At 33.8% G+C, this 23,930-nt stretch overlaps 1 protein-coding gene across 1 annotated transcript in view; it reads left to right on the forward strand.

Annotated features, from left to right (window-relative positions):
* NIPBL (NIPBL cohesin loading factor) overlaps nt 1–23,930 on the forward strand; it is a 185,189-nt gene that overhangs the window by 107,856 nt on the left and 53,403 nt on the right. Inside the window, exons 12-21 of the mRNA XM_081089955.1 lie at nt 7,273–7,455; nt 12,124–12,321; nt 12,576–12,647; nt 12,754–12,843; nt 15,288–15,391; nt 18,670–18,756; nt 20,982–21,213; nt 21,984–22,135; nt 22,696–22,776; nt 23,240–23,340. Of these exons, the coding sequence (XP_080946081.1) occupies nt 7,273–7,455; nt 12,124–12,321; nt 12,576–12,647; nt 12,754–12,843; nt 15,288–15,391; nt 18,670–18,756; nt 20,982–21,213; nt 21,984–22,135; nt 22,696–22,776; nt 23,240–23,340 (1,300 nt within the window). The remainder of the gene's footprint in view (nt 1–7,272; nt 7,456–12,123; nt 12,322–12,575; nt 12,648–12,753; nt 12,844–15,287; nt 15,392–18,669; nt 18,757–20,981; nt 21,214–21,983; nt 22,136–22,695; nt 22,777–23,239; nt 23,341–23,930) is intronic.

Here is a 23,930-nt window from a genome sequence, read left to right on the forward strand (position 1 = left end):
AGTACCATACTGTTGATAACTACAGCTTTGTAATATAGTTTGAAATCAGCAAGTGTGATGCTCCCAGCTTTGTTCCCCCTCCCTTCCTCAAGATTGCTTTGGCCATTTTGTGATTCTATACAAATCTTAGGATTTTTTTGTTTATTTCTGTGAAAAAAAATGCCTTGAACTTTTATTGGGATAGAATGGAATCTATAAATTGGGTAGTATGGACATTTTAACAATACTTTCAGTTCATGAGTATGAAGTATCTATTTGTGTCTTCAGATTCTTTCATCAGTGTCTTATAGTGTTCAGTGTACAGACCTTTCACCTTTCTATTTTATTTTATCTTTTTTAAAAAACAAATTAGTTCATTATTCTTTTCTTTTCTTTTTTTATTCTATTTCATTTATTTATGCTCTGATCTTTATTATTTCCTTACTTCTACTAACTTTGGGCTTAGTTTTTTTTTTTTAATTCCTTGAAGTATAAAATTAGGTTGTGTTTCTACCTTTATTTTTTTCTCACTGTGTATATTTGTCAAGGAAAGGATCATTTGATCCCTGCTTTCTCTGTTAAGTAGAAAATTATCATTTACATAATAGACTTCCTAAAAAGCATGTTTCTTTTTATAGTTCTTTCTTATAGTGAGTTGCTAGCTGTACATTGATGAAAGTGCTATGTTAATATCAAAACTGTGGTACTTAAAACCAGGTATTTCTTAATATCTTTTCTTTTGCCTGCTTCATTTGTAATGGTGTTTTTTCACTTGTTATAAAGCAACACCTTGGTATTTTGTCTTCATTAAATAAACCAATTTGCAGTGACCTGAACTGTACAGAATATACATATGTAGGCTATATAGTTATATATATAGGTGGGTGGCACTCTGTTTCATTTTGAATAAATTATGACATGATATAGATTGAGAGTCGGCAAGATTTTTCTGTAAAGGCCCAAATATTTTAGGCTTTATGGGCCACTTGTCTCTGACATTGTAGTTACAAAAGCAAACATAAACAATGTGTAAATACTTGTCACTGTGTTCTAATAAAACTTTGTGTACAAAGACAAGTTGTGGGGCAAATTTGACCCACAGGCTGTGGTTTGCTGAGCCTGATATAGATATAAAGTCAAAGTTTTATATAGGTTGATATAATTAGATTGTTTATTGTGAAGCAAATAAGATCTAAAATTTGCATTTCCTACTTCCATTAAGTAACCTTTTGTTGTTGTTATTGTTGTTGTTGTTAATCCTCACCCAGGATATTTTTCCATTGACTTTTAGAGTGGAAAGAGAGGGGGAGAGACAGAGAAACATCAATGTGAGAGTGACCAGTCAGTCGTCAATCGGTTGCCTTCCCCATGTACCGTGACCAGAGCTGAGATAGAGCCTGCAACCAATATATGTGGCCTTGACCAGAATCGAAACCAGGACCCTTCAGTCCACGTGCCAATACGCTAACCCAGCGGTTCTCAACCTGGGGGTCGCTACCCCTTTGGCGGTCAAAGGACCCTTTCACAGGGGTTGCCTAAAACCATCCTGCATATCAGATATTTACATTACTATTCATAACAGTAGCAACATTACAGTTATGAAGTAGCAACGAAAATAATTTTATGGTTGGGTCACAACATGAGGAACTGTATTTAAAGGGCCAGAAGGTTGAGAACCACTGCTCTAGCCACTGAACCAAACCTGCTAGGGCTCCATTAAGTATGTGCATATAAAAAGCCAAATCTAATCTTATTTTTCTCATTCTTATCTAGTATTTATCAATGAAGTATGAAATTAGCCAAATATAATACTTTAGCAGGATATTTAATATTTGTGCATACTTACTTACATGTAGTAGGGCTATATATTAGTTATTAACATATAACAAATATATTAAATATAAATACATAACAGACTTACATTGCCTCTAAAATATATTTCTTCCTAAAGTTTGGTATGGTTAGTACTTAATAGTGACATTAGAACTTTTCAGAAACAGTTAAATTCATAAAACTGTTCTCCTGTAACTTTCACATCAGAAGGTTTTCCTTCTAATGTTGCCCCCTTCCAACCCATCTCATATTATTGTTAAAGTAACATTTCTAAAGCACATTCTGATTCTGTCACTCCTCAAAAAGACTAATATATGAAGCTTTACCTAATTTTCCAGCTTACCTATTCTTCTCCCTATTAAATGCCTTGTTCTGTCCAGAGCAGACTACTCAAACTGCCCCAAACTTAGTATTCTTCCTGGCTACCAGCTCCTAATTCTTTGCTCCAGTCCTGCGTCCTCCACTCCTTCCACATCATTCTACCTCATCTCTGTTGAAAACCCACTAATCCCTCAAACATAATCATTGACCTTTTTCTTGTTTTTCTAAAATTTATCTTGTATTTCTTTAGGAAAATTCATCCCTTTTTTTAAACATTTTTGTTGATTTCAGAGAGGAAGGGAAGGATAGGAAACATCAACGATGAGAGAGAATCATGGATCAGCTGCCTCCTGCTCACCCGCTACTGGGGATCGAGTCCGCAACCTAGGCATGTTCCCTTGACCACAATCGAAACCAGGACCCTTCACTCCATAGGCCTAGGCTCTATCCATTGAGCCAAACTAGCTAGGACAGGAAAATTCATCATTTAAGTTAGGATAGCATTTACATTTCTTTTAACTCCTATTACAAATACATAGATGTAACATGGTATACCTATCATTTTGCATTCTGTTTTCTTTACATTTACTATCTCTTTATCAACTTAGTTTATAATTATCCTTAATGTCATGTACTCTCTTACTCTGTTCCCCAGTTGTTGGACATTTTGATGTTACAGTCGGTAAAACTGATCTAAACAGCTTCCTTCATAGAGTTTTTTTGGTATTCTGTAATACCTCCAAATGTACATTGTATTTTAGCATTACTGTAATTTCTCCAAATGTCCTGTGGAGAAATTTCCACGAATAGCATCAATGAGATTAAAGGGTTTGAACACCATTTGCTGTGTGTTATTTTGTCTACACTAAGCATGTCAAACTTGCAGCCTTGCACGATTATTTTTGTGGCCCAGCCAATATAGCAGTATGTAAAAAACATTTTTAAAAAAATTTTGTGACTTAATTTTTACAATATCCTGTTTTACATAATTATTAATAACAAACTACAACGTTCGCTAATGACTGATTCAATAATCGTGTTGCATTCATTTCCTTTACGCACCTACGCGCCTTATGCGCAGGCGCACCATTTCTCTCCACTAATACTAGCAGTGGATATTTTAGCAGCCGATTGCCACGTCATTAGTCTTGGACTAACTTGTTTGTTGTGCGCAACAGGAAATATTTCTCTTTCGGAGAACAAGTAAAATAGGTTTGTTTGCGTTACGCTTATTTGTGCAGTTATTCAGTGTCTGGTAAGTTAATGTTCAAGAAAAAATATTACTTTTTATTAAAATGTTCTATTATTTTATGTTAACGATCACTCATTTATTTCAGCCTTTTGTATTCTGCATGTTTCTATTGAAATAAACCTACGTTTCTATGAAAATTAAAGCTTTTGTTTTTTTGGGCCCACATAAACCTAAACCTTGTTTATTTGGCCCGTGTTAGCCTTTGAGTTTGACATGCTTGGTCTACGCTGTTAGCAAAGTATGGGTGTATTCATTTCAGCAAATTAAAAGTAGAACTCAGAAGCAAAGCCTAAATCATTTCATATTGTCGCAGTTTTATGCATAGCAGTTAACTCCTAAAGGTATTTTAGTATAAAGCATCATGGAAAACTTGAGCTTTTTAACAGTAATCATGAATCAAGAAGTTGTCTTGTTTAAAAAAAAAAAAAAGTGGTTAACGGCTTTTTAGAAAGATTTACATTAGAAATTAAAGAGTAATTTCTGAGTAATCCAAGGTTTTTCAGGGCTTCAGAGCTAACATTGGCAGCTTTTGTATCAGAATTATAGCCATTGATAATTAAGCTATCTATACAAAGTATTCTGTCAACTTAATAATAAGTAAAATCAGTTTGATTAATTTTGAGTATATTACTCAAATTATTATTTATCTTTCATTGAACTTATAGCTTAAAAGAACATTAGGCTTAGTCCACGCATTACTGGGTTAGATTAACCTAGATGAGCTTTTTCTATATGAATTGATTCTCCTACTTTGAGAGAAGTGGCAACCATAAAACTTAAAAAATTCCAAAATATTTTATTGTGACCTAAGAAATAAAATGCATGTCGTGATCTAATAACACACATACAAACATATTACCTACCCTTCAACTAAAACACTGGCATTCTCACTTTTGTTGTAAGCACAACTATTGGTCAAGACTCACAAACTGATTTCACAAGTTACTAAGGGGTCAAAACCCACAACTTGAAAATTGCTGGCTAAAATTAAAAAGGAAACTTGCCAGTTCTTAGGTTATAACAGTATGTAGTGATTATATAGTGATTCTTTGCATTTATTACAGGAGTATTTCTCAGAGTGCATCAAAAAGAGAATAACTGAAAATTTATTTGACCTTGATCACCCTTCCCTTGCCACAGATGAATAACTGCTACTCTTCCTTTTTTAAAAAAATTTTTATTTGGCTTCTAGCCAGTACCTGGGGTTTCTGCCTCTTTACCAAAAGTAAGGCAACTTTATATTAAATTACCTCATTATTCATCACTTCCATTTATCCTAAACCGGAGGTTCTCAACCTGTGGGTAGCGACCCCTTTGGGGGTCGAACGACCCTTTCACAGGGGTCGCCTAAGACCATCAGAAAACACATATATAATTACATATTGTTTTTGTGATTCATCACTATGCTTTAATTATGTTCAATTTGTAACAATGAAAATACATCCTGCATATCAGATATTTGCATTACAATTCATAACAGTAGCAAAATTACAGTTATGAAGTAGCAACGAAAATAATTTTATGGTTGGGGGTCACCACAACATGAGGAACTGTATTAAAGGGTGGCAGCATTAGGAAGGTTGAGAACCACTGTCCTAAACCATCAAAATAAAGTAAATTATGTATTTGCTGATCCTTTTCTTCCAGAAGATGTTAATCTACCCGATCCTCTTTTTTTTTTTTAATTAAGACCCCCATCTCCTCAATTATAAACATATCCCTTTTTTATCACCCAGTTAACATCTGTTGTAAAATATATGAATTTCGGCTCCTTCATTTTTACTCCACCAAGAAGCCTTAGTACCAGAAAGTGATATCTCCTTTCTCCTAATTTGCTGTTGCTTTTTCCAAATAATTGCGAAAATATACATGTCACAGTTCTTCCTCTGAGATCAGTGTTTTGTGACCTCAGCACTCTTAGTACCAATCTTCCATGTTCCTACATTCAGTGTGGATTTTGATCTGCAGTGCACCATGTTCCTCTGCACCCTGAGTTCTGCCATCAGGATAGACAACCTTCGATTCTCTGTGGAAGGAGCATTCACTGTCCTGCCATCGTTGAATGCAGCCTCCTTTTGTTTCTGTCACATAAATCCTCCCCCTTTTCAGGGCTGTGTCATCAGCAGATTATACTCCTTGGATGCTCTTCCTTCAGTGGCTTCAAATAAGGAAGTTGGCTTGCATTTAGGGACCGTTAACACCAAAAAATATGTGTCTTCAAACCATGTTAACTCAGGGGTCACAAGAGCGTCAGATTGATAACCTGCACTGCTGAATATTTTTTTGGTCCTGAGTTAAAGATTTATTTGATGCTGCTCCTCTGTAATATGGGTAGGTTATTGAAAGAGTTATGACTGAACTACAGTATGCCTGCCTAAGATGTTTATTATGGCTTATAAAATTGAGGTTTATGTGAGTTTTCTTGGTTTATTTCTGAACATGACTGGTTTCCATTATCTGAAGCTTTAGTTCCAAAGAGTTCATTAACTGAAGTGGTTTATTTTAATCTCAGGAGTGTTTTCCCATTTCAGAACAAAACAAAACTCTTTGTTATCAAATCAGTGACTTTGGGACTTCTTAACTCTTATGATGCCTTCTGATTTTAATAATCTTGTAGCCCTGGCTGGTTAGAGCGTCAGCTTGTAGACTGAAGGGTCTCAAGTTTGATTCCCAGTCAAAGGCATATCTTGGTTGCAGGTTCGATCCCTAGTCCCAGTTGGGGTGGGTGCGGGAGGCAACCGGTCATTGTTTTTCTCTCTCCTCCCCTCTCCCCACCCCTCCCTCCCTCTCATTCTCTCTACAAATTAATGGAAGAAATATCCTCGAGTGAGGATTTTTTAAAAAAATGATTCCATTTAAAATAATAATTTGTTTTATATTCTTAAATTATTAGTATTGTATATTCTTGAGGCTTTAAACTTATTTTAATCAATACCCATTTATTTTTGTCATGATTTGTTTTCATTCTTTACATAAGCACTATTGTCATTTGAATGTTACCATATTAATATTGATTATATGATTACTAATATTCCCCGCTATAAACCAATATGGTACTCTTTGCTCCCAGTCACTAAAATTTAGCAGGCAAGACATCATTTTTATACTTGCATTTCAAGATTTACATGGGTAAGTAAAGTTAAAATTGTCATCTTTAATAATCATTAAGAACATGTCCTCAAAAATAGATTTTGCTTTTACTTTTATTTTTTTAGCTTTCAACAGGATGATAATTAATTTCTTCCTAACAACTGTTTGTGTGTTTGTGTATGTATGTGTATGATTAGGTAGTATTATGTTAATAGCTTTTATTGGATTACATTGATATTTACCCTGCCTTTATTCTTTCATAGGAAAATATGAACTTATTTCATAATAGACTTGAATTATTTTCAGTTCTAGACATTTAGGTTCCTATCTTTCATGTTTCTATTATTTTCAATTAAATGCATATGTTGTATTTTCTGTTTGAGGAAATTCTCCATAATACTAAAGGTATTATCATGCCTCTCAAATAGATATTGATAGATAAAAGCATATAAAACTCTTGTCCTAGCCACCATATATAGCCACCAAATATACTTGATAATGCCAGTGGATCTCTAGTTTCAGAAAGCTTTTTCAGAGGGCATTATATCAAAAATTAATGATGTAGCTATTTATTATTATCATGTTTTTAAAGTTGTTATATAATGAAATAATGTATAAACACTACATTATCAGTTTAGGATTAAGATTAGTTTTAAATATAAATGGGTTTTATTAAGGTACAAAAGTGACTTAGAAAACTTTTGTAAATGCTTATATTTTATTTTCATTGTGGTAATTTAGTTAAAATTTCTCTTTTATCTTCAGATTGACCTCTTTTTCTTAACTTTCATTAATAGGTAGTATAGATCAATCAGTGTTAAAAGAATTACCCCCTGAACTCCTGGCAGAAATTGAATCCACCATGCCACTTTGTGAACGTGTGAAAATGAATAAACGCAAGCGTAGCACAGTTAATGAAAAACCAAAATATGCTGAAATCAGTTCAGATGAAGATAATGATAGTGATGGAACTTTTGAATGTAAGTATCACATAACTATTATTACTTAAGAATTAAAAAGCAGATTGATGTGTTTGTCTCATTTATAATTTTTTGGGTTAGCAAGAGCATAGTGATTTTAATTCTTAATATAGCAGGATCTTTTCTTTTTACTTAAAATATATGTGAAAGATGAGATCAGTTGGCACCAAGAAAAAAAATTTTAGTGGTCTATAATTAGTGGTCAGATAACACGTATGTGTCTATGTGCACTTAGCAAACATTTATTGAGCTCCTACTATGGTATATGCTAAGCACTAAGAATAAAAAAATACAGATAAGATGTAGCCCGTCTTTGAAGAGCTTTCATTCTAATGGGGAGGGGGGAGGTGTAAACAGTTGTAGTACAGTGATAATAGTAAATCCAGGGTGCTGTGGGAACACATTGGATTGGCATCAGAAATCATACTGGGGGTTCAGGATACACTTCCTGGAAGAGGTGACACTTGAGTTGAGTCTTAAAGGACACGTAGGAGATAGCCTGGTGAAAAAATATTTAAAACCATACTATCACTAAATTACGAATGGATTAGCCACATTACCGATTATCTGTGTGGTTTGGACCTGGCTTCTCCTTTTTGCCCAGCTGTGTCCTGGAATTCCTCCCTTGTTTCACTGTTTTCCAGAGCTGGCTTCTTCACTACACAGCTACCTCTCTACAACACTGTGATCACCTGTCTTTGCACTAGACTTGCTATACCTCGCCTGTCTTCCTACTGGTCCACTGAAAAAGTTCTTCTCTTTTATCCCTATCTTCCTTCTTCTGGAGCAAGAGAATTGAGCCTAGCCAAGAGGGGTCAGCAACCTTGTTTGACTTAAACGGCATTCAGTGGAAAGAGACTGTGGGAGATCTTCACTTGTGTGCCAACTGACTTAGTCATTATGACCAAAAGAAGTGGGAAGACCACCAGTGTGTTCTGCCTTTTTCACCTAGTGTCCATAGATTGAGGTGTGACAAGCAAGGGCAGGAAGGACAGATGCATGCTGCTATTTTTAAATGTGTATTGCTGATGGAAGTCCTTCACCTCCTCCAAAGTTTTTAATCAATGTTCATTTACTCTGATCGTCTTAAAATTGTGAGCTCTTGAGCTATGAGCAGTAGATTATGAATACTGAACAAATCTGAACAAGGTTTTAAAATTGAAATAAAATATATAGCAAAGTTCATCTGACATATTTAATTATATGTATAATTGTTATCATTTGTATTATCATGAGATGTATTTACATGCCTTACATTTCAGTGGCTAAAGTTAATTTTTATTATAATCACACATTTTGATCATTTGGGAGCATATGCTCTGGGAAGAGAGAAGAGAAAGGAGACCTAGTGACTCAGAAACTCACTACCCTTTATGTACATGCCTCTCCTCATTCTTCCTCTCTCCCCTAATACATCAGTCATTCCTAAAGAGAATAGCTAAAAAAAAAGTTCTTATTGCAGATTGATTTCAAATAGCACGTCAACTCCCATTAATTGAGAGTGGCTTCCTGTATTATTAAGCTGATGAGAATTCTAAAGCTACCTCACAGTTAAGTAGAAAGGACAGCATAATCAGAAGTGCCCACAAAGTGTAAAATAGGGGAGTGAGCCACACATGTCTCATGTTTGTTATCAATGTATCCATTATTCTTTTCCTTGTTTCTATTATGAGAGCTATTGTCTCATCTTAGGGGAGCACATAGTTTCATCTTAAAGCCCTGGATCCCATTATATTTATGTCCAAGTATATTGAAAACTAATATTAATTAGAGAAACTGATCTTTAATTTCTCTGGGATTTTCAAGAGATCTTAGAGCAGATTCCTGTTTTTCTTGGTTTATTTCTGTACAACTAATATATAAAAGTCAACTCTGGGGCCACTGATGTGAGTGATAAAAGGATTTTATCTTATTTTACTTTTTGATAAAAGGATTTTAATTGACAGTTGACAAACAACCCAATTGTCATTATACCACAAGAAAAACATTATAATGAAAATATAGTGCAATACAAAATACAGATGTAGTATGAACATAAGTAGCAAACTTATGCTACTTAGAGAATTTTAGAAACAAAGTTTTATTGCAATTCAATCAAATTGGTTTCCCCAAAATCTAAAACTAGAATAGTTTAGGAAATAGTTTATTTAAAGCAAAGGGGGAAGAATTTTAAAAGTTAGGTCACACAGATTTGGAAGTCACAGCACAAATATAAGGTCTGGGGTAGGAGGAGGGGAAATATAAGAAGCTAAAGAGAGAAAAGATGAAAAGTGAAAGGGAGGGTAGAAAACTCCCAAGTCATATTTTATGTACCTCTCTACAGGGTGGGGCAAAAGTAGGTTTGCAGTTGTTTATATAGAAAATAATATAGTAATTAACAGATAATACAAGAATAAACTCTTGTTTTGCATACTCATAATTATAGATCTACTTTTGCCCCACCCTCTATTAAGCACCTCCCCGCTTCCAGAGTAATGAGAGAAACAGAGAAAGAACAGGCTAGTCATAATGAATTGGGATCCTGATAGCCTATTGCAACACATATTATATCATAGAAGTTTTTTTTTTCTAATTTCCATTTCGTTTTCATCCAAACAGCCTAAAGTTTAGTGAATTTTAACAAGTTTTCCAGTGCCTGAAAATTACTACCAATACAGTATAGTGTGTGTACTTGCTAACAACTATAAGATTTTTTTCAAGCATTTTCTTAATAGAATTGAGCTTGAAATAGATTTCTTATGAAATTAAAATTTAAAAAGGCTGAGTAGGTCATATTTGAGGTCATATATAAATATATTACTAGTTAGTTGTCATTCCTTAGATTTGGTAGATATTTCAAGAACTTGTTGAAAAAACATTTAGTGAACGGTATCCATAAAAGACCTGTTCTCTGACCCACACACACACCTAACTATATTGATATATAAAGCATCCCCTCACTAAAAGAATGTACTGGGGTGTACCTTAGTCATAAAAGAGGCGGAAATCCTACCTCTTTTTTACATAATTTATAGTCAAATTTATACCTAATCATGAAGAAAATCATTGAAGGCTTAAGTATATCCACTTACATTTGTCCTTTTTATGAACTGTCTTGCTCTGTCAAGCCTATGACCACAAAGAAGAGGAAACAAAATTATCTTTTTCTGTCATACTGTCAGCAGATTGGACAGAATGGTCCAGAACCAAAAACAAAATTAGATTCTTGATTAGAAATAGCTGGGGTGGCATGTAATGGTACAATTAGCCAGGATATAGACATTGATAATTCACACAAGGACACAGGTACAGGTAGAGAACTCAAGAGTTTTGTCTTAAGTACTATTTGAGTATTGATCGTAGATAGGGAGCCAGCATAGAAGCCAGTTACAAGAAAGCAGGGGTGTCAAATTTAGATCAACAGACTAGAAGATTCTATCAACAAATGTTTACTACAATAGCCAGTGTATGATCCCAAGTAGAACACATTAGTTCTGTATCTTGGTTTTAACTTGGTGGTGCTATACCCTAGAGCAGGTATGATAAATATTTGTCACTTATACTGCCCTTCAGCAGTCAGTGAACAGATACTTCTAATCAGGTTTTTTTTCTACCTTTTTAAAATTTATCTTTATTGTTAAAAGTAGTACAGATGTACCCTGTTTTCCTCCATTGACCCTTTCCATTCCACTCCACCCCCTGCCCCAGGCCTTCACCACACTATTATCTGTGTCCATGGGTTATGCATATATGCATGTAAGTTCTTTGGTTAATCTCTTCCCACCCCACCTTGCCTCTGAATCAGTCTTTCTTACTGAAATATGATGCTGTCTCAGAGCTCAGAATTATTCTCAACATAATGCTCTAGCCAGCTATTCCCAGTTGATCAGAGATGAAATGTCTGATAAAATCCGTTTGCCAGTTCTGCCTAACAGCTTCTCTCAGTACTGGTGATTTTAGCAGAATGCTCAAACTTCTGGAAGGGTGGGAAAAGGATTCAAACTAGCATACATAAATATGCTTAGGTAGTGTGCATAAGCTTAAAAGCTTTCTTCTTGGGCTTAAGCAAGTGTATTGCTGGAGAACTGAATTCATTGTATATGAGTATGTACAACTATACACGTTTATTCTATCTCTATAGGCTTGTGATGTTAGGTTACCAAAGTCTATTGAATTTTTATAGCTAAGTTGTGGGCCTAACTTGGCTGTTAACTGATTGTATACACAGTTACCCATATTCTGTAACACTTTCTCAAAAGTTTGCTTTTCCTCCAAACCATGCTCCCCATTAAAAATTTAAATGCTTTAAGGTGTTTCTGTGTTTCATCCAAATCCTAGATAAAGATTGTTTTACACGCTTTAATTAATCCTAAAGTTTAGATATTGTCTTTACTGACACTTGAATACTTCTTTGAAATGAGCAGTGTGGTTTCTCACAATGTTCATATCTATATTTATTAGCAAACTGAGTTTATGTAAAAATCTTTCTCTAAATAGGTAATGCTAAAATAAGTGTTAATCATTTCTATACCCTAATTTATATTTCTAGTTAAACAAAATGACTCAGAATTTCATAGTCCCATACAATGTAGATTCCCCCCTACCCCCAATGTGGTTCATTTGTAAAGTACAAATTTAAATAGTCTTTTTAAATGAGGTAAATTATTTGTCATGGGGATTTGCTTCTAGCCTCTAGGAAACGACATAAAAAAGATGATGATAAAGCTTGGGAATATGAAGAGCGTGACAGAAGAAGCTCTGGGGATCATAGGAGAAGTGGCCACTCTCATGAAGGAAGAAGGAGTTCAGGTGGTGGTCGTTATCGAAACCGAAGTCCATCTGATACTGACATGGAAGATTATTCTCCTCCTCCCAGCCTTAGTGAGGGTAATTCATCAGCGTCAACAGATTTCTTACATAAGCCAATTTAAATTTAGGGCTTTATCTTTGAAGAATATTTGATATTTCTATGACTTAATTAACAACTCCTAATTTTTAATCAAGACAAAAGTATATAATTTAGTTTGGATTGACAGTGATTATTGTTTAAATATTTGATTAATGGAAGAAAATAGAAACACAAATAGAAATATTTTAAGTTGTCATTCCTGCATTTCAGTATTTCTTTTTGTTCATTTTAGTTGCTAGAAAAATGAAGAAAAAAGAAAAACAGAAGAAGAGGAAAGCTTATGAACCAAAACTAACACCTGAAGGTAACATTTTAGTTCATTTGTTTTCATTCATATTCTTCAATTCATATTCTTCCATTTTCTAATTGGAATGTGAACATAATAAGCTTTTTCTATTCCTGTGTTACAGAAATGATGGATTCTTCAACTTTTAAGAGATTCACAGCCTCAATAGAAAATATTTTGGATAATTTAGAAGATATGGATTTTACTGCATTTGGTAAAATAATTTTAAAGTATATTTTTTTATCTCTAAATATACAATCAAATTGAAATATATTTATTTACCTATGTATCTAGTTTTCTGTCAGTCACTTTAATGGATATAAACGCATGATCTGTGCTTTCAAGAAACTTAAAATCTAGTTGTCAACTCTAGTCTATTATATCAAGAAACTGAAAACTTTAGTATAAAAATCAAGTATTAAATTAATTATTAATATGTTTTAAGTATCCTGAGAGTGCAGCTACCACAAGTTAGAGTTATTAAGGAAGTCTATGCAGATGAGACTTGAATAGGCCCTACAGAAGGAGGGAAGCTAATATGAGCAAAGATGCAAAAAAAGGAACCAATCCCTCTAATCATTTATCCTAAAAGCTAATATTTATTGAATACTTACTGTTTGTCAATAGTATGTTTAGTTTTAGAGAAGTAAAGATAAATGTCCCAGCCCTTGGCTTTAACTACCGTAACTCCTCACTTAATGTCCTCAGTAGGTTCTTGGAAACTGTGACTTCAAGTGAAACAGTGTATAATGAAGCCAGTTTTATCATAGGCTAATTGATAGAGAAAGAGTTAAAATCCTGTGGCAGAATTCTAGTCACAAAAACATCACCAAGTTTCTAAATAAAGACCCAAAACACTTTTGTTTTGAACATTGAAATAAATGTGAGCTACACATACATTTAAGAAAGATTAATAAAAAGCAAGATGATTGTTTTCTAACTCATTTATTCCAGGTTGGGGTTGTGGGTGGCTAGAGCCTATCCCAGCAGCTCAGGGCCCAAGGTGGGACCACACCTGGACAGGATGCCATTCCTGGTGCACTCATACATTCCCCAGCACTCAGACCAGGACAATTTAGGCACGCCAGTTAACCTACCATGCACATCCCGGGGAGGTGGGAGGAAACTTGTACCCAGAGAAAACCCATTTAGATACGGCGCGACCATGCAAACTCCACACAGACAGTGGACACAGCTGGCAATCAATTGTTTTTTCTTATTAATGTTATAAAAAAATGTTAAAATGATGTTATTCAATGACCTGATGTAATACGTAGTCTAATATAGAAAATAGAATAGTAAACCAGTTAGAATACAATAGAATAATGTAATCATCCTATATATCCTATATAATAAAAGGGTAATATGCAAATTGACCAAACGGTGGAACGACTGGAACACCTGCGATCCCGCCCCCAAGCGGGGCAAACCACCCACGGCCCCTCGCCCCAGCCAGCCTGCCCTCAATGGCCCCTGTTGGGGCAGGCCAGCTGGATCCCATCAGTGCACAAATTCGTTCACTGGGCCTCTAGTTTTACAATAATATGTAAAGATCATAACTATATAAAACTGTTAAATTTCTATAAAATACTGCTTACAGTGTTTATCTATTTGAAAATGCCATGAAAGGTATATTACCCTCTACTTCGAAAGTATTTGTTTTGTGAGAGTTACTTGCCTGAGTTTTATTAATATGTCTCCCTGTTGTTGAGAGTATCAGTTCTTCATTTTTAAAACTTTCCAATTCCATGTTGAGAAACCTTTGTCTTCCATATCATTTAAGATCCCAACAGATAGGGCACTCTCAAATGAGGATAAATTTGAGAAGGAATTATTTTCAAAGAGACTAATTACAAAAGTGGAGGCAGAATATTTCCAGAATCCAGGGTTTACAGTCATGGAACTGTTACTGTCTACACCCAGAGAAATAATGGGTAAAGAGAATTAACCAAAGCTTACTCAGTAGGGGAAAAGAAATTGTACAGTGAGCTGCCTTCAAAAAATGGTAACCTTTTGGTCAGTACATGGGCAGCTTGAGACCTTGCAAGGAAGGAGTCGTGGATACAAATACCCTGACCTCACTCACTCTCCTTCTCTTTGATCTTTTGACTGGGCACCCCACTGGCTGAACCTAAACAGAAGCCAGAGGGCATGGGAGACTGTTGATGTGGTCTGTGCAGGTTAACCTATTAGGGCAGAAAGCTTGGTTGAGGGTATATCCAAAGTAGTAAAGATAACTTATCTCCTCTTCCCATCTTATAACTCTAATTTTAATCACTATCCTCTTTCATTCAGGGTTTGCTTGAGGTTTACAGAGATCTCTTAGGTCAGCCGTGGGCAAACTACGGCCCGTGGGCCTGATCCGGCCCGTTTGAAATGAATAAAACTAAAAAAAAAAAAGACCGTACCCTTTTATGTAATGATGTTTACTTTGAATTTATATTAGTTCACACAAACACTCCATCCATGCTTTTGTTCCGGCCCTCTGGTCCAGTTTGAGAACCCATTGTGGCCCTCGAGTCAAAAAGTTTGCCCACCCCTGTCTTAGGTTGTTGTTTTATAAGTGTTTGGTGTTCAGAAATTTTATTTAAAAGTTAGGCTTACTATTTTGAGCTATTTCTCTTACCTAAGCTGTATTTGTTCGGTTTGGTTTTTCAGGTGATGATGATGAAATTCCTCAGGAACTACTCTTAGGAAAACATCAGCTTAATGAACTTGGCAGTGAATCTGCTAAAATTAAAGCAATGGGTATAATGGATAAGGTATCTCACTAAAGCAAAAATTTATGAATTTAGTTAATATTTGATGTTTGAAATTAAAGTGTTCAATGTAAATTGCATAGTTTACATAAAGTAAATAATAATGCAAAGAAAATTCATGGTTGCTTTTCTGAAAGTCTAACTGAAATTTTTCTTTAAAAAACAACTTGAATCCAAGAACTATTCTACAGATATTCTAAAGAAAATCATTGCATTGAAAGAGGCATTAGCCTGGACTTCTTCACTTTTTAATTTTTTCATTGTCTCAAAAATTTGGATTATTTAAATGAAGAAATACACTAAATTTTCCTTTGATATTTGCTTTAATCATATACAGTGGTGAAAGAGTAAAGCTATGTTCCATAGGGTCATTGCTTTAGGCCTTAAAATAATTTCTGTGATTTGTCTTTCCTAGGAGCTCTTTGTTGCTCAGTAGTCTAATGGAATAGCAGGATATTTTTTTCAATGATAATAACTTAAACAACAATGACAGCATCCAGGAATTGCTTCCTGTAATCTTCATGAGCCACCATTTACCCCCTAAACTACTGCATGATTGCTGTGCAAACATAAATTCTAAGTAAATCCTCTCTCCTAATCAGGCTCTCCATTTTTTATTCATTTTTTTAAAAATATATTTTATCGATTTTTTACAGAGAGGAAGGGAGAGAGATAGAGAGTCAGAAACATCGACCAGCCGCCTCCCGCACATCCCCCACCGGGGATGCGCCCGCAACCCAGGCACATGCCCCTGACCGGAATCGAGCCCGGGACCCTTCAGTCCGCAGGCCGACGCTCTATCCACTGAGCCAAACCGGTTTCGGCTATTCATTTTTTTATGGAATAAAAAAAATGCCACTTTTTATTCATTTGTTGCCTATATTCCAAAAAATAAGTACCATACATTTGATGTTTTTATTGAGTTATAATTGATATTTAACATTCTGTTAGTTTCAGATATACATGATTTTTGTATATATTGCAAAATGATCACAACATAAATCCAGTTACCATCCATCATCATACATAGATACAGTTGTTTTTTCCTTGTGATGAGAACTTTAAATTCTCCTTAGCAACTTTCATATATACAGTTGATATTGAACAACACTAGTTTGAACTGCATGGGTCCACTTTTAAACAGATTTTTTTCAGTAAATACAGTCAGCCCTTGGTATCTTCGGGTTTCATATCCTTGGATCAAAAATGGTATTTTTACATTCCCAACCTTGGATCAGAAATACTGTTTTCAACCAGTTTGTTAAATTTACAGATGTGAAGGCCTGACTGTAGTTAAGTTTTGGGGTAGTCAAAAGTTATACGCATATTTGGACTGTGCTGCGGATAGGTGCCCCTAATACTTATGATATTCAGGGGTCAGCTGTACAGTACAGTGTTATTAACTAGAGTCACCATACTATACATTACATTCCCAGAACTTATTTTTTATCTTGCAACTGAAAATTAGTACCTCTTGACCACCTTCACCCATTTTGTTCACCGCCCCACTTCTGACAACCATCAGTCTGTTCTCCGTATCTGTGACTTCAGTTGTTGTTGCTTTTTAGGTTCCATGTATAAATGAGATCATACAATATTTGTCTTTCTCTGTCTGACTTGTTTCTCTTAGCATAATGCCCTCAAGATCCATCCAAATTGTCACAAATGGCAACATTTTCTTCTTTTTTATGACTGAATAATATTCGATTGTACATACATGCTACATTTTCTTCATTCATTCATTATTGGACACTTTGGTTGCTTCCATGTCTTGGCTACTATAAATAATGCTGCCATGAACATGAAGGTGCAGATATCTTTTTGAATTAGTGTCTTCCTTCAGATATATAATTGCTAGATCACATGTTCTGTTTTTAATATATTGAGGAACACTGTTGTTTTCCATAGTGGCTATACCAATTTACATTCCTGCCATTAGTGCAGAGGGTTCCCATGAGTTTGATTTTTAAAGAGAGAGACAAGCTCTAGCTGATTTGGCTCTGTGGATAGAGCATCTGCCCACAGACTGCAGAAGGGTCCTGGGTTCGATTCTGGTCAGAGGCACATACCTGGGTTGCAGGCTCAATCTTCAGCCCCAGTTGGGGCGTGTGCAAAAGGCAACCAATTGTTGGGTCTCTCTCACATTGATGTTTCTCTCTCTTATCACTCCCCTTCCCTTCCACTTTTTCTAAGAATCAATGAAAAAATATCCTCGAGTGAGGATTAACAAAATAAAATAGAGAGAGATCCCATAGCTAACTAGGAATTAATGTGCTATTTACATTGATATTGCTGTGTGCAGTGAGGATATATTGATTTATTTTATACATAGGAATATGGCATCAGTTTTCTAAAGTGCCAATGCCAGTCTTAGGTTTTAATTCATAAATTCCACAATTACTAGTACATGTAGCTAATATTCTAACTATTTCAAAGGTGAATTTGCTGAGTATTTTCAAAACATCAAAGGTTTACCAGAAGTCTCAGTAGTTGAAGCTGTTGTGAAATATCTAAAGCAATACTCCAGAAAGAATAATGCAAATATACCTGAGTCAGTTATTCTATTGATCCTCCCATTCGACTATTCTGAATGATTTGGTTAAGAGTTCTAGCTGATGCTAGGAGGCTAAAAGACCTATTCAATCAAAAGAATATAACAGTTGCTTCCTGGCAGAATCTCTAAATTGACTACTAATTTTTTTTTTTAATAGAATCTTTGTAACAAATGAAATAGGGTATAGTAAAAATAATAAAGATTTTTACTAAATAAAGCAATGTTATTTTACATTTGTAACTTATTTATAATTTTATGCTCCTGTTATTGAAAATATTATCTTGGATTTTAAGAACTCTGAATAACATTATAGTATGAAAGCCATGTTATCATCAGAAATCTTGTGTGTTTTTGACATGCATGTTCAGTGTCACTGGCACAAAAGCAGAGGCCCAGCATCAGAGCAAACTTAGTCTTGACTAGCTATATAGTAAGAGCTGAGTTAGAAGCATGCATGTGCCCTTCTATCTTTCAAAAGATAGAAGCTTTTCTGTCTTTCAAAAACAAGTAATTCTCTACATAATTCTTCTGTCTTTCAAAAACAAGTAATGCTCTACATAATTCAGACGAGTAGAGGATCTAAGTTGGAAAGTTTTCTTTTCTGTTCTTCAAGAGGGTGGTAATGTTATATACTCCATAGTCTAAAGGGGATAATTGTATAGAATATTTTTTGAATAATTTGTAACTTTACCAGTGATGGATAAAAGAGTTTATGTTGCGATTTTAGCTTTCCACTGAAAAAACTGTGAAAGTCCTAAATATCTTGGAGAAGAATATTCAAGATGGGTCAAAGCTTTCCACTTTGTTAAATCATGTAAGTTTAAGAGCCATATTAAGAGCCAAGTTAATTTTACGATTGTTAAGATTAATTTTTTCCATAGGAACATTGATTTATAGGAAAAATTCCAAATTTCATTAATTTGAGCTTGTTACCACCATTTACTAGTTACATTCATTAACATGGCTGTTAGAGTTGCACTTTTAGCAATTCAAAGTTCTTTTTTACATATTGTCAACTCACAGCTTTGACATAAAATAAGAATAATAATGAAAGGTGTAAATTCATTTAATTTAAAGGACTGTTCTTTAATCTCCCATTATGCTCTTTCTTGTGTAAGTGTATGACTGTGTTTAAAACGTCCTTCCATTTATGAAATGGTTGTAGGTAGTACTTCTTTTTCTTGACCTTCTTTGGAAAAAATAGTTAGAAATCTTATGCTGATTTTTTAATGTATCCTAAAACATCAATTCTTATATGCCATATTTATACCTAGCTCAAATGGTTGTTGAAAGGATTAAATAAGTCAATTCATGTAAAGTGCTCAACAGTGTCTGATACATTGTAAATTCTCAATAAATGTTAATTGGAACTGTTATTACATTTTAGGACGTTTATCTCAAAAGCAGTAGCAGCATGGTATAATGATTTATGAGTGCAAGTCCATTGCCTGAGATCTGCTTTCCTGGCATTGTAGCAGATACTCAAAATCATATGTGCACTCAAATTGATCTTGATGTCCCTTTCATTAATGAATAGAAATAGTGATGTTTATAGGTGTTTGATATAAAAAATAAGAATTGGGGAAGGTTTTGAATTAATGAATATTCTTTAAAAGTTTGATTTTAAAAATAGTATATTTATTTTAAAATTTTTCCAAGACATAAAAAGCACAGAAGGTTCATATTCCCATCCATCAATAGCTCCTCTTAACACTTTTGATATGCATATTTCCATTATTAGATGTAAATACATACTATGTATCATACATGCACTCAATTTTATCTCATGAAGGAAATGTTCTTGATGTTTTCAGAAGCCACAGGATCTGATGTACATGAAATTAAAAATGTAGGATTATACCCTCAGGTGGTATTTCAATGGCTTATTAAATATATCCATATTTTTCCAATGCCCTCTCTAAATTAGTTTTTGAATCATAGAAACAAAAGGTTTAGAGAAACCTATAATGGCAGTATACTCCAACTTTGGTCTATAAGTTTTATTTAAAATACTTTAGCAAGAAGTTATAATATCATCAAGAATCTAGAGTTCTGGAGAGCTAGCTGATTCAGTCTTAATGAAATTATTTTCATTCCTGAAAACCTTAGTATCAATGATGAGCCTGCTTAACTGATTCTTCCAAACAGCAATTTTAATGTCAAAGAAAAGTTACTTTATCTTATTTTTAAGTAGGTATGTAAGCAGTAAAATGAAAGAAAGCTGAAGAGTTAGAAAAAAGTAATCAAATTTTTAGGCATTAGTAATTAGAAAACCCCTCTCTGCTTTACATATAATATGCTTTTAGTTGTTCCTTTTCCAATGTATAAACTTTGAATAGCATGCATATAAAAGTATTTCTTGAATATAAAATTGATATTTCATAACTAAGGATACGGTAGAGGGTTTTTACGTTGTAAGATTAAAAGCCACCCCTTCACAATTGTAATGGAGGCTGCTGATATGTAAATTAAAATGTGGTCTTCAGTCAGTTGTTGAATTATCCATTTTAGAAAATAAATTGTGTTAAATGCATACTCATTGCTTTTAATCTCAATTTCAAAATTACAGTGTTGTTGAAAAACAGATATTAGAAATGATTGAGTCAGTAACATTTTACCACTTTTAAATAAGGCTCTACCTTTTGTTACTGTTAATTTTTGCTTTGTTCTCACAGCAGCAGAATTTATAAAGTTTTTTCACTATCATAATGTTTACACCCCAAACACAAACTTATTTATATATATGTAATTATAGTCTTTAGCTAAAATCTTTATAAAGTGCATGGGTGAAGATTACTATAACTTTGTCATTGGAGTGTCATCTAGTGGTGAAATTAGGAAACAGTATATATTATGTTGAAACAAAGCAATATCAGGATTTTTACTTCATTCCTAATGTCCTTTAAAGAATATACACAGATCAAAACTCTTACCATTGTTTTCCACCCATTAAAATAAAATATATCATAATTTATTTTTTGACATTTTAAGGTATAAATGTGTTTATTTCTATTTCAATAACAATCTGCTGTTTTATAGAATAATGATACTGAAGAAGAAGAAAGGTTATGGAGAGACCTGATTATGGAGAGAGTTACAAAATCAGCAGATGCCTGTCTTACAACTATCAACATAATGACATCCCCTAATATGCCAAAAGCTGTATATATTGAGGATGTAATTGAAAGAGTTATACAGTACACTAAATTTCATTTGCAGAATACACTTTATCCTCAGTATGATCCTGTTTACAGATTAGATCCTCATGGAGGTTAGTTTGCCCTTTTATATTGATAGTTTTTAGTAGAATATCAAAATTACCTGTTATATAATTTTACCATGTGGATGGGTCAGAATGCGATGATTTAAAATGGCATAAAATTATTAGATTACATAGATTATAATAAACACTGCCTTTGATTTGACTAGAATGTAAAGCCTTTAGTTAATCTACTACTTGTTCCATTATTTCTTTAGCACCTATTTATGTATAATAAAGTAATTTCTACTAGTCAGGGGGAAATCCCAGATAATATTAGCTTCTGGTTCCATTTATCACTTCCTCTTAATTTTTCGCAGAATATTAGTTATCTACAAAATGGATTGATTTAGGATATATATTCTTTCTTTTATTTCTAACCTTTATAAATAAGCAGTGAACTAGTTAACATGTATATAGTTGAAGAGAAAAAGATTAACTTGGTCATGAATAACCTACATTTGGTTACCTATTGAATAATTGCAAGTTAACTTACAGGGAAATATAATCTTACTATCTTACAATACAAAAATAGAAATAAAGATGAAGTGATATTTTAGATAAAAGAATGTAATAGCCACAGAAATGTGCCATACGGTATTGTTAAAAAATGTTTACTTTCTAAATAAATACCTAGAGAGTAATTTTCTCTCACAATAAATAACCTGGTTATATTTTTATATAGGGGGGAAAGTGTGTCCTCTTAATTCAGAAAACAGTTTTATTGCTGTTTATTAAAAATTATTGAAAGTTTATATATTCCTTGTTTTGAATTTTTTTAGGAGGCTTATTAAGTTCAAAGGCAAAACGGGCAAAGTGTTCTACCCATAAGCAGAGAGTAATAGTAATGCTTTATAATAAAGTTTGTGACATTGTTAGCAGCTTATCAGAATTGCTGGAGATACAACTCCTTACAGACACAACAATTCTTCAGGTAAGTTTTTTTGAAGCATTTTTATATTTATAGACCAAATTATGTAAGACTAGAGGGTTTACTTGAGTTTAATATAACCTTGCTCACTTCATGATAATACTAGCACTGTGTTAGTTTTTCATGCAGAGTATATCTTAAATTGAAATAAGTTCCAGGGAAATTTTTAGAAGAAACATTTAGTGCAGAAGACAGGTGAATAAATGTAGTATAAATTCTAAACTCTAAGGTCTTGGAAAGATAAGTTATTATTTTCTTTCAAATATGTGAGGATATTTTCATCCAGAATGGCGGCAATGTCTTTTTGTTTCTCTCTATTCTGTGACATCAATTCTAAAGGTGGAGATTAGAGGAATGGTAGCTGTGAAGGAAGGTATGTGCTAATGTGTTTGAGGATGAATGGGATCAGAGAAAGAACTAGATGCTGATTGATGAGGGGAAAATAAATGCGCTCTCAGTGTTTTCTTGTAAGTTCGTGAATGTTTTTAGAATTTAGTAAGGTAGAATGTTACTGAAATAAACTAAAGATGTGTAGTGATTACTCTTTTTTTATGTGTGTGCAGGTATCATCAATGGGAATAACACCATTTTTTGTGGAAAATGTCAGTGAACTACAGTTGTGTGCCATTAAGTTAGTCACTGCGGTAAGTATAATCAATTTTATTTTAGTTTATCCCCCCCCAGGAAAATATTGATATAATTTAATCCAAACTTGCAAAAGTTAATGCAGAGTCAAATTTTCCATAGATTCATTTCAACATAAGGACTTTTTAGTGTGCCTTAGATTTTAAGCACTTCTAAATACTTAAAAAAATCTTTGTTAGTAATTCTGTAATATTTATTACAAAATCAGAATTGCTTAAAATTATTTGAATCTTACTTTCCATACTCTGACCTCTGTAAGAATGTTATTAATGATAGGAAAATTAAGTAGGTTACCCCAGTCATTGCTATTAAAGATATTGACAACATTTTCAATTTAAATGGCAGATTTTTTTTTCTTTTTTGGGGGCAGATTATATTTTTTATCACATTATAGTAGCATTTTTGTTTTGTCTTTAAATAATTATAACAAACTTAATTTGGAATCTTATAATTACTAAACAGGTATTCTCAAGATATGAAAAACATAGGCAGTTAATTTTGGAAGAAATTTTTACTTCACTTGCAAGATTACCAACCAGCAAGAGGAGTTTAAGGAACTTCAGGTAATTATAGCAAAGGCCAAATGTAATAAAGAACTCCATTATATTGTAGCCATTACATATTCTTCATCGTTTTTCTTAATTTTTTTATTTTAATGATCAAATAAGAAAGGCAGTTCTGTCAAAATAGCATGAAGAATAGCTTAGATATGTGAAATAACAGTGCACATTTGGGGAATTTAAAGAAGTTCAATGATTCTCAAGTGTAAAGATGGATGGCAGGATTTTTCAGTTTCAGTGCGAGTGACATTCTGGGCCAGATAATACTTCGTTGTGTGGGGCTGTCTTTGTAACATGCTTAGCAGCATCCCTGACCTCTACTCTACTTACTAGATGCCAAGAACAAAACCCCTCCTTCCAATGATTGAGAACCAAAATTTTCTCCAGACAATGACAAATGTCCCCTGAGAAGCAAAGTCATCCCTTGTTAAGAACCACTGGTCGGGGTGGAGGGGGGTGTTCAGGAGAATCATTGGTCTGTGAGAAGAGCAATGGAAATTGGCTCTAAAGAGTCAGAGGCAGTTCAAGGATTTTATTAGCCATACCAAGAAACTTGGACTTGATGCTTTATATAGTAGGAACCACTAAATACT

The sequence above is a fragment of the Myotis nattereri genome (genome assembly GCF_964212035.1).
Source record: "Myotis nattereri genome assembly, chromosome: 4".
Lineage (NCBI taxonomy): Eukaryota > Metazoa > Chordata > Mammalia > Chiroptera > Vespertilionidae > Myotis > Myotis nattereri.